The sequence below is a fragment of the Trematomus bernacchii genome, unplaced genomic scaffold (genome assembly GCF_902827165.1).
Source record: "Trematomus bernacchii unplaced genomic scaffold, fTreBer1.1, whole genome shotgun sequence".
Classification (NCBI taxonomy): domain Eukaryota; kingdom Metazoa; phylum Chordata; class Actinopteri; order Perciformes; family Nototheniidae; genus Trematomus; species Trematomus bernacchii.
In genome coordinates, this window is record NW_022987521.1 from 526,556 (window position 1) to 538,468 (window position 11,913).

The following is an 11,913-nucleotide window of genomic DNA, read 5'->3' on the forward strand; positions in this document are numbered from 1 at the left end:
AACGCAACGCTGGCCGCTTTCATTAATCATTCCTGCATGAGCGGTCGATAAAGTGGACGGTGTGCTGCAGGCCTCAGACTGAAATACAGAACCATGGAAACATAAGAAAACCATTCTTGCTCTGAGCTCACCAGCACTAGTATACTCTGGAGGTTTCATACGGATGCATGCACATGTAAAAATGTGTCTGTGATTGTGTGTATATATAGGTAAACACATATTTGCACACATATTTTGATACATATGTGTTTTTATATTCAGGATTGTGGGAAACGGTATTTGGATCTCTCTGTCTGTACACACAAACTGGCAGATTGACAATAAAGTTGACTTTGACTTAGATATGTTTCCTGTTTTGTCTGATTGAAATTGCTAGCATTCTTATTTATTTCCTATAAATGAACTGCGTTTTTGAGAACCCAAATGTCAACAATGGTTCTTTTTGGGGGGCAAGATTGTCACGATTGGTAAAACATGTTTAGTTTAGTAGATATTTTAGTGGGCCCTACAAAGTTTCAAAAATGGAGCCCCTCATTGTGGTTTCACATACAAGTCTGACATTTGGTAGGTATATGTAGCATGAGGTGATGCACAAAAAAGCCTCTTGGAGGACTGTTGCTAACCCAACAGCAAGTCGGCTATTTTGGATTATATGTGCAATATTTGGCCTTTTTTTGTGTTGCTTTAAGCTTTAATTTGCCTTGAATTGCGTACAAAGTATCATACTGTTCCTTAAAGAAATATGAAATAGAGTAGTACAGTACGGAGACAGTTTCTTCCCGCGGGCAGTGAGACTGTTAAAAAATTGAACTGTTGAAACAACTTCAAACATTCATCTGCTACTCAGTAGTATGTATCTAATACCTAATATATATATATCATTCCAATAACTTGTATATAGACTCGTACTGCACTATTCCACATCATCACTTTATTTTATTTTATTTGATAACTATTTTTCTTTTTGTATTGCTCTTGCTCTTATTGTTATTATGTTATTATGTTGCATTGTTGGAGAAGCCTGTGACATAAGATTTTCAACTACATAATTACTCTGTAGCTATGTCAGATTGACAATAAAGAACCTTGAACCTTACAGGAAAGACATGTTTTTTTGAAGTTGAACTGGAAGGGCTCCCTCTCAACGGGATCTTCCATTGGATTTTGGAGTACTATGTAGAGGTCAACATAAATATCAGAATACAAATGATATGCAGTAACTTCACCAACTCATACCTTTACTATCAGTAACATTACATAATATCCTATCTTTAGATATGTGCGTAAACAGACAACAGATTGATTTCATTTTCAGCAGTTTTTAGAAGGCTAACAACCCATTCATAAATAACTTAAAAAAGCAAAGACAAACAGACTGAAAGACAGTTTGTTCCCCTGATCGATCATGGCACTGAACTCTTGCACTATTACCGCTTAGTCTTCCTACCCTGTGCAATATATATCATTGATTATACACACATACATATTTACTATACTCTACTAATTGAATTATTTCCTGCACTCTATTTTGTTATTATTTTATGTAAGTATGAATGCTGCGTGTCTGTCGTATGTTGTCTATTCTGAATGTTTTGATGGCACCTTAAAAGGAGTAGCTGTACTCTTCTCGTTGTACTTGCATAATGACAATAAAGGATTCTAATCTAATCTAATCTACCTTGAAGTCAAGATGAGAAATCTGAAAGTGCCAAAATGCTTGTTTAATGAGATTCCATGTCTGAATTCAACACTACACGGCTCATTAGTGGATGTTTTTTTCCACATTTGTACAAGTTTGGTCTCGAATTACTAGAGACAAGCCTGGACATGGGACAGGAGAATCAAATAGTTAATGAAATCCTCCAGAGCAACCAATATAGTAACCGTTCAACCACTCGTGTTATTCAAACAAATTCACAAGACAGTATCCCTTCTTCACTTTGTTCAGAAAGTCACACTCTGATTAAAGAAACTTTAGTCAACAGAAGTGGAGATGTGCGGGCCACGAGGGAAATTATTCCACTTCCTTTCAGCCGCCTTGACAGAAATCACAGATCTAAACCCTGAATACAAGATTAAAGTTTTCTGTTTCCTGAAGGTCCAATCTGCATCGAAATCCAGAGCCCTCCGAGATGAATAATAGGAGGGGGACAGAGGTGGGAAGTAGTGGAGTACAAATACTTCATTACTGTACTTAAGTATATTTTTCTGGTATCAGTACTTTACTCCACTACTTATTTTTCTGATGACTATTTACTTTGACTTCTTACATGTTGAACACAAATACCTGTACTTTCTACTTCTTACATGTTGAACACAAATACCTGTACTTTCTACTTCTTACATTTTCCAAACAGGCTGGTTACCAGAGTATTTTTAAACACGAGTATCTGTACTTCTACTTAAGTAAAGGATGTGTGTACTTGCGCCATCTATGCTGGGACAGAGAGAAAGAGGGAGATATGTGCGAGGTTTAAATGTGTATTCATAGGGTCCGGCCCTCATTGACAGGCTAATCAATGTTTAGTAATAAGGCTGAATGTGGAATGAGGTGTGGGGGGTCTGAGGAAGGGAAAGAGATATCAATTAAAGGGGAAGTGCAGACTCCAGCCCCGAGGAGCTGAGACGGCAATATCCCCTCTCTGCTTCATTAACTAAACAGTGTGTGTCGAATGCAGAAACTCCTGCAGCCGAAAACACCACCCGAACACATCCAGAGAGAGAGAGAGAGAGAGAGAGAGAGAGAGAGAGAGAGAGAGAGAGAGAGAGAGAGAGAGATAGATAGATAGATGGATGGATGGATGGATGGATGGATGGATGGATGGATGGATGGATGGATGGATGGATGGATGGATGGATAGATAGATAGATAGATAGATAGATAGATAGATAGATAGATAGATAGATAGATAGATAGATAGATAGACAGACAGACAGACAGACAGACAGACAGACAGACAGACAGACAGACAGACAGACAGACAGACAGACAGACAGACAGACAGACAGACAGATAGATAGATAGATAGATAGATAGATAGATAGATAGATAGATAGATGGATAGATAGATAGATAGATAGATGGATAGATAGATAGATAGAGAGATAGAGAGATAGATGGATAGATAGATAGATAGAGAGATAGATAGATTAAACCATCCAACCTTATATTTAAGTCTAATATTTCACATTTCCAGCTTCTTAAATTTGAAGATTTGCTGCTTTTGCTTTAAAATATTGTTTTTGTTTTTTCTGCAATGAGTGCTTTTACTCCAAAGTACATTTTGTTAATCGTACTTAAATACTTTTACTTAAGTACCATTCTCTGTACAGTATACTTTGACTTGACATGTAGTGTTTTTACAGTGTGGTATTAGTACTTTTTCTGAAGTTAAGAACACTGTCTTAACACGAATGCCAACACATGTCTCCCTGAGAGCTCTCTCACACTGTTGACACTCATCAAATAATCCACATTTTTTAATTGCTTTTGCAGGAAAATCACTCGTAAGTAGACAAAAGAAACATGAACTCCACTGTGCCTTCAACAGCTTTAGGAGTCATGCATAAAAGCATCATCTGAATGCCAACAATTCCTCCACAGCCATTGCATCTGCAGGAAAACAGCCGTCCTTATTGGATGGAAATGAGTCTCTGCAGCAGGAAAAAAACGCCTTTGATAGATCTCATAATGAAATACCTGGGAGGCTGTGCAGGGAAATAATCTCCACACACGGGATGCAATAAAGCGAAACGTGCAGCGAGCCCGCAGGTCGGAAACACAAAACAGGAGCACAACACATTACCAAATTATATTGAGAGATATTTGCATACACTCTGCATTCGGGGTACATTTGGAGAAACAGTGGGGGGGGAAGTAAATTGGCTCATTCCCAGTTTGCTGTTTGTTCCAAATATGGAAAACAAACAATGATAAATGTTGTTTTTCAGAAATCTGGAGGATTTTGAGCCGTGCAAGTTCGACAAAAATGAACTATCGTATAGATAAAAATATCACAGATTTGTTTTAGTTTGCTAATATAAAAGTGGTGAACAGAGAGCAACATTTAGGCTCTTTTTTTCACTACTATGCTTCATTTTTGAGGAAAGTATGTAATACCCTACTACATGCATCTGATTGCTCTAGATCAGGGGTGTCAAACTCAAGGCCCGGGGGCCAAATCCGGCCCGCGACTTCATTTTATGTGGCCCCACAAGAGCTTGCAAAGAATATAATATGTTTATTATACGGTTACATGCTACTTTACAGAAGCACGTTGCCCATAAACGACATGTCCCACAATGCATCTCAAATTTGACTTTTTCTCAGAATTTGACTTTTTTTGTCCAAATATGCATTTTTTCTTAGAATTAGCCTTTTTCTCATAAATAGATTTTTTTTTCAAAATGTCACTTCTCTTTTTCAAAATGTCACAATCAATGTTTTTCCAGAATGTGGCTTTTCTTTTAAAATCATATTGTGACATTCTTACTGAAGAGACTTGCAATTATTTGCTCGAGACTTCTGCTTTCAGACGTAGTTAATTATGAAGTTATATTAATTAATGATATAGTCTTAAAGTTACAACCGGCCCTTTGAGTGCAACCATAATGCTGATGTGGCCCGTGATGAAATTGAGTTTGACACCCCTGCTCTAGTTATTACAGATATTTACATTTTAAACACAATGTAAGTGGTTTTACTAAATGATTGCATTATTTATATTGTTATGAATGTTGGTATACTGCCTGTAAACTCATTTGATGCTAGGTACATTCAAATTCTCCTTGTGGAAATATCATTTAGTAACGATTGATTTTAGTCTTACCAACTTACATTGAAAGACTAATAAAGAAGGTTAACAATTGTGACATTTCTTCTTCATGTGTCAAGCTCTAAAAACTACAAATCCCATCATGCACCACAACAGCGTGTTAATGCATAAGAAATGGTTATCCAATAATAAAATATATATTCTGATACAACACCCCTAAAGAGATACTACTGTGTATTTTCCAACAACTTCAACAAAATACTTTTTCCATCACTGTGTCAATAACAGAAGTTGTACGGTCTTTACAAAATGAATAATTGACGTGTTGCCTGAACTCTACAAACCCCAAACCTGCTGCTATTAGTCATCGTCCCAGGAGAGCAATTTAACGCCTGTGAAGGGCACTGACATCTGACGCTTCTTCACTCTTTATTAAATGCATTCACCTTGTTGATGATGCACGAGGTGTCCCTCAGTGGCCCCGAGCCAAACACCTCCAGAAACCAACGTCCCCTTGACTGTTCACCGAATCATCCCCCTAACAGACCTCTAAATATGGAGACACGTCTACAAAAACAACCTTTCACAGTCATGCTTTCTTTGGGGTTTGGTGGCTTGAGTTTCACATCATTGATAATATTGATAAGGGGAGGGCAGTGCCTTTGTGTTAGCGTGTTGTACAGCTCAACATAAACCCATTAGTCCTTTTGGTTGAGCATAAACACAGCACAACTTTCACTTGCACAACAACCAACAACCATGTGACGCATCAACCCTCTCTGTTTACAGGGATTTCACAATTAACAATTAGCAAATGGCAAATAACGAGTCCGTTCAAAAGCATCCACAGTCAACAGTTCCTGTATGACACTAGAAGGACCTCGGCCAAGGCAAAATACCCTACATCACAAAAGAGTTGTGCAATAATGAGTCCTAAAACCATTATTAGTCAGCATTTTACCACTTCCTGTTCCCTATTCTGGAAGTCAATGGTTTTCTGAATGTGTTTTTGGTTGTGAGTCTGGAATAAGGTCTGTGGTTAAGACAAGCTGAAGAGATTTTAACGTTTTGTTCTACGACATAAAATAGTCAGTAAATACCTCACTGGTCAATTTAAAAACGGAGGTTGCTAACAAGTGTCTAAATAAGACGACTAAACGTCATCTCGCCCAACATTAGCCGCCTTTAGCTTAGCGGTGGTGACGTGAAGTCATGTGACTGTTGGCTTTTTTACTTTGCCGATTGCATTTACGTTTACAAAATCATAAAGTGGTGTTAATATGAGGAGATTTTCCTGCTGAACAAAATGTCTAAGTCTCATAAACTAAGTATCATTGGAAAAATCCAAATGGTTTTTTGTCGCCCTAGTGATGCTAACTTCCAGGATGGCCAACGAAAATACATCTTCATTGCAACACTCCATGTCAACAGAAGTAAAAAATCATATGTTTGTCTGCCCCATGGACATATAAAGACAAGTAGACACAGCGTTTGAAACCGGCCCTGAATCTTTGACAAAAAGACAAAATGGCCTAACTTTCGAGAACACGAAAAAAAAAACAGCTTCCCAATTATACTAAATTACACTCAGTCAAATGTGTAAGTATCATTAACGTATCTCTGCTACAAAGCTTATTTTTGACAATATACCAAAATCCTATGGGTAATTCCAATTGCTTTTTGTCAAGGGAAGCCCTTGCGATTCTAATAATATATACACAGATTTACAGATGTTTCTTTCCCAATGTAAGTCAACGGAAAACATATTTTAGGGCCCAAAGACTTCGCATGGACGTCTTTGTACCACCGTTTGGTTGCTACTAAAATGTGCCTCGATGCTCTTCATGACCCATGCTACCACCAAGTTTTATGACGACCAGGCCGGTATTTTTTCCCATAAACGAACACTGAACGAAAACCATAACCTCCATGACGGATGACCTGATGGCTGCAACACGTTTTGGGCAACATCACCCCTTTTTAGCATCCAATCACAGCACAGCGTTAGTCACCATGCTGCGACACTAACATGAACATGTGGTTCTGCATGTGAGAGGACAGGACATTCATGATTGGGCAACTTTGGACGCAGCAGGGATGACTAAATGTGGCTTCCAGCAGGAATGAGGAATGGGAGATGACCTAAAAATCTACATGAGTACAACGGGGGGAAAATTAAAAATATGCAAAATTATGGCTGCCTGTAGCTGTTGGCAAAAGCTCTTCCTCCAATGATGACGTGTCTGGCAACAAAACAAATCTAAATTCAGGAAGAAATGCATGTTTGACTCATGAGCTGTTACGCTTCTCTTTTGGTTTTGGTTTTCACCCGCTAATTGATTATTGGGTTGCTTGTAATAAAAGAAGGGATTTCTACCCACAGCTCATAATAACTGATTGTCTTATCCAGAGTTCCCGTTAGAATATTTTTTTGCCGGTCAACATGTCCGTTAAAGTTGAAATCTTCCGGACAAAATTAGATAAGTGCCGGTTAAAGGTCTTCTTTGTTATTTATTGAGCTTTAAAACAAATTGATATGATTCGACATTAAACAAACTAATTATAGTAGATTAACTACATTATTCAAAAGTGTACAGTAATTTACAAAAACGCGGGAATAATAAACGGAGCGCTCTCTCCTTCTCCTGACAGCCCGTCAGTATCATGCAGCTCGCGGATCCAGTAATGAGTGACCCGACAGTAAAACTAAACATATCTATAACTAGTTTAGGTAGTTTGAGAGGTAATTAAAATAGCTACGTGTGATTTTCTAACCTGAAGTGTGTTTTGCTCTGCTCGCCGCTGCAGGGGATCATGCAGAGCTGCGTGTCGACTCGTCAGCAGCAGCCGATCTCTCTCTCCTGTCAGATTAGACTTTACTCGCATTTATGTCCATATCGATCAGATCTAGCTAGTTCTAGCTAATGATATGACTACCTGCTTGTTAAAAGACACCTAAACAATAAGCGTCGCTATGCAACCGGATGAGGCCACAAAGTATAGCGCAGCATTATGCATTTGTTTACATGCCCACCGGAACCCCGAGGCATTACCAACAGATCAACGCACAATCAACCCATACAGGACATCTCTTTCTCCACATTAAGTGTTAGACATTAGAATTGACAATTTTTGTCTGTCACATACTCTTTTGTCTGTCACATACTATTCTTGTCTGTCACATAAGTGGCGCAACTGATGCGGTATTGCGCTAAGGGAAAATTATTTTGACCGGACATTTTGACCGGAGAGATTTAGATTTGCCGGACTTCAGCATATTTTACCGGTCATTGTCCGGTAATTACCGGCTAACGGGAACTCTGGTCTTATCGACAGGTGAGACTAACGAGATGAGCTTTTCCAGGAGAGAAGGAGACGTTTAATCAGAGGCTAGAAGATTATTAACATAAGCTACATTTTTCAATGCTTTAGGGTGAAATATCACCTGTACTGTAAGTTGACAGAAAAAACATGAAACTCAAGTATTGTACAAGACATTTGAGGTACTTGTACTTTACCCGAGTATTTCCATTTTATACTTCTACATACTTCTACTCTTCTATATTTTAGAAGCAAATGTTGTACTTTCTTCTCCACTACATTGAATTTACAGATTTATTTAGTAGTTACTTTATAAATTCTGATTTTGACACAAAATAATAGTTTAAAATATGATGATTTGGTGTAGATGAAACCATCCAACATCATATTTAAGTCACTAAAACCATGAGTGGGTTAACAGAAAATTAATTGGAAGCAATTTTGCTAAGAAGTTCAAAAATATTTCACATTTCCATTTGCTGCTTTTGCTTTAAAATATTGTTTTAGTTTTTTCTGCAATGAGTGCATTTACTCCTAAGTGCATTTACTCCTAAGTGCATTTTCCTAATCTTACTTTAATACTTTTACTTAAGTACCATTCTCTGTACAGTACTTTTACTTGACATGTAGTGGTTTACAGTGAGGTATTATAACTTTTTCTCAAGTAAAGAATCTAAATACTTTTTCCACCACTGTCTAAATGCCAACACATGTGTCTCCCTGAGAGCTCTCTCCCAAATGCCTGTTGACACTCATCAAATAATGGACAGTGGACAGAAACACCATCTACACACCTGGAACTCCACTGTGCTTCCAACAGCTTTAGGAGTCATAAATAAAAGCATCATCTGAATGCCAACACATGTATTTCTCCCACATGTTGAAACTCATCATACCGCAGACCCACCGCTAGTGGTCGCTGTTTCCTCCTCACACAATCCTGCCTGGATTCAATGCGACTCAATTCATAAGACGTGAGCAAAACGCACACAGCCCACAGGCAACTTTCACAAGATTCCACCTGAATATTCTCAACACATCTGCAAGAAAGCTCAGTTTTTTTCATGCACGTGCCAAAAGCAATACAAATGCAAATCCCAATGTGATCCAAACCCGCTGAAATGACACACACATGATGCTTGTCACAGGTGAAGTCCAGTGCATGCCTTCTTACCTGAAGAACACTATCGTTTCCCACAGATAGATCCCCAGCGCGTTTAGCTGGCACATTCTGGCTAGTCTCATTTTGTTTGGAGTGAGGGGGGGTGAAGGTGTTGCTGAAAAAGGAGGGGGGGTCACACTCTTGAGAGGATGAATTCCCCTTCAAATATATAGAAAAAAAATCCTTTAGTGGTGGAAAAGGAGGAGGAAGAGGAGGAGAGGGGAGGGGGGTTTATGGTTTTGGTTTATGACCTCCAAGGTGAGCTGGAAAATGTCTTTTTTGGTGTGTGTGTTTCAGATTCCCTGGTTCCGAGCCGCCGGGTGCTCATGACCTCACCGGCCGAGAAATCATCCCTGTGTCCGGTCTCACACCTCCAGAGGAAAAACCGGCGACAATCCACAAAAATCCAGCCGGAAAATATGCTCCGGACCCGGCTGGGCTGCGGGGAAGAAGCGCGTCCAGGTTTTTGGCTCGTGGGGGGGGCAGATAGGGGAGGAGGATAGGGGAGGGGGGGTCTCTAGAGGAGGTTATCCGCTCACAGGCTAATTGACACACAATTAGACCCAATTATTATTCTGAAGTCCAGTCCGTGCGATCCACAGCGGCGCGAGGGGAAATAAGACATATTCCTTTAAAGTGCGCGTGATAGAGCTGCGTCTCGTTATATTCCCTGATTCCACTCACAGAATCTCACATCGGTTTTCTCTCACATGCATCCCGTGCGCATCTGCTGGAGGTCTGCAGGTACTCCTCTTCCTCCTCTTCTTCTTCACCTCCTCTTCCTGCCGCTGCCTCTCCTCGCAAGTGTCTCCCAGGGGCGAGTAGTAGTGGTAGTAGTACTTGGCTCTGAAGCAGCACGCGCTCAGCTACTCCCATTGTCTCGCGCTGCTCAACTTGGAGACGAACCGGCGGCTCGCGCGCTCCGCATCCGGTTCCATCCGGGCACCCGCTTGCGATGGAGATGGAGATGGAGAGAAAATGTAGAGCTGAATCAATGCCCTTTTAGGAAGAGTGAGAGTGTTATAAAGACGGAGAAACCTGCGCGTGAGGTGCAGCTTCTTCCATGGCAGGATTAGCAGCAGTGACTGTGGTCCACACACACACACATACACACACACACTCCGTGAGGTTCAGGACAGCCTCGGTGCGCTCCGACACTGTGTTTTCTTGCTGCAGTCATTTAGCAAACTCCGAAAATCGCACCTCACAGTGGACAGACACGCCCACTGCACGCTGTCATTGGCCAGAGCGCTGCAGGAGCTCGTGTCTGATTGGCTGGCTGAGGTGTCAATAGCCGGACACCAAGCTCCCCCCCCCCGAGGAAGACCCTCTGTGATGAGGAGTTATGTGGAGTTTGGACTGATAACACACACATCATGTTGGGATGTAATGTGTGTGTCTGTGGTGTCAAATTAGACGAAGGAGAAGGGTTTCATTTTTATATTTTTAAACATTTTCATAGTGCTTTATACATGGCAAAGTAGAATGAAATAAAATTAAATATACTGAACAAAAATAAAAAAGGTTTCAGTGTAGTGATACATTGCTCCAAATGTAACAAACAATTACAAAGTGCTGTTTAAACAACATTGTTAATTTAGATGTAGTTCCTATTTGTGTGTGTCTTTCATGTCTTGTGTTGCTCTGTGTGCATTTTGTCATCTGGGTACAGCAAATTAACATAGATGATGAATAATGGATAGGCCCGTGTGACATGGGTTAAGAGCTGAACTCGTATTCAGATAAAGAACGATTTGTCGACCAATACATTTGGTGATTTAGTCAATCTGTGTTTCTCTACAGAGAAGCATGCAAAAGCACCACCTTAAATTGTGTGTTGTCAACCAAAGCTTTGCTCATAAGTTCCTTGGAAATAAGTCATGGTTATAGGATTCTGTTGCTAGTTTCCACTATATTTTGAAATGTATTTTCCTCCTAGTGTCTTGTCTAGAATTACTTCCTGTCTTGTCTAGTTTTACTTCCTGTCTTTAGTTACCTTACGTTACCTTACGTTACCTTACGTTACCTTACGTTACCTTACGTTACCTTAATTTACCTTATTTTACCTTACGTTACCTTACGTTACCCTACGTTACCCTACGTTACCCTACGTTACCTTACGTTACCTTACGTTACCTTACGCTACCTTACGTTACCTTACGCTACCTTACGTTACCTTACGCTACCTTACGTTACCTTACGCTACCTTACGTTACCTTACGTTACCTTACGTTACCTTACGTTACCTTAATTTACCTTATTTTACCTTACGTTACCTTACGTTACCTTACGTTACCCTACGTTACCCTACGTTACCTTACGTTACCTTACGTTACCTTACGCTACCTTACGTTACCTTACACTACCTTACGTTACCTTACGCTACCTTACGTTACCTTACGTTACCTTACGTTACCTTACGTTACCTTAATTTACCTTATTTTACCTTACGTTACCTTACGTTACCTTACGTTACCCTATGTTACCCTACGTTACCTTACGTTACCTTACATTACCCGGTATGGTCCCCCTTTTCTATCAGCTTTTGAATAAAGCTTCCTTTCGAGTTTAAACTTTGATTTCCGCCTTCCCTGTCTCTTAACTGCGTTTCGGTCATATTTACCCCAACCGTGACAAAATAAGCAATAAGGCGTG

At 39.9% G+C, this 11,913-nt stretch overlaps 1 protein-coding gene across 1 annotated transcript in view; it reads right to left on the reverse strand.

Moving 5' to 3' along the window:
• glra1 (glycine receptor, alpha 1) overlaps positions 1-9,702 on the reverse strand; it is a 156,485-nt gene extending 146,783 nt beyond the window's left edge. Inside the window, exon 1 of the mRNA XM_034117747.1 lies at positions 9,271-9,702. Within this exon, the coding sequence (XP_033973638.1) occupies positions 9,271-9,341 (71 nt within the window). The 5' untranslated portion in view covers positions 9,342-9,702. The remainder of the gene's footprint in view (positions 1-9,270) is intronic.
• Between the last annotated feature and the right edge of the window lie 2,211 nt (positions 9,703-11,913).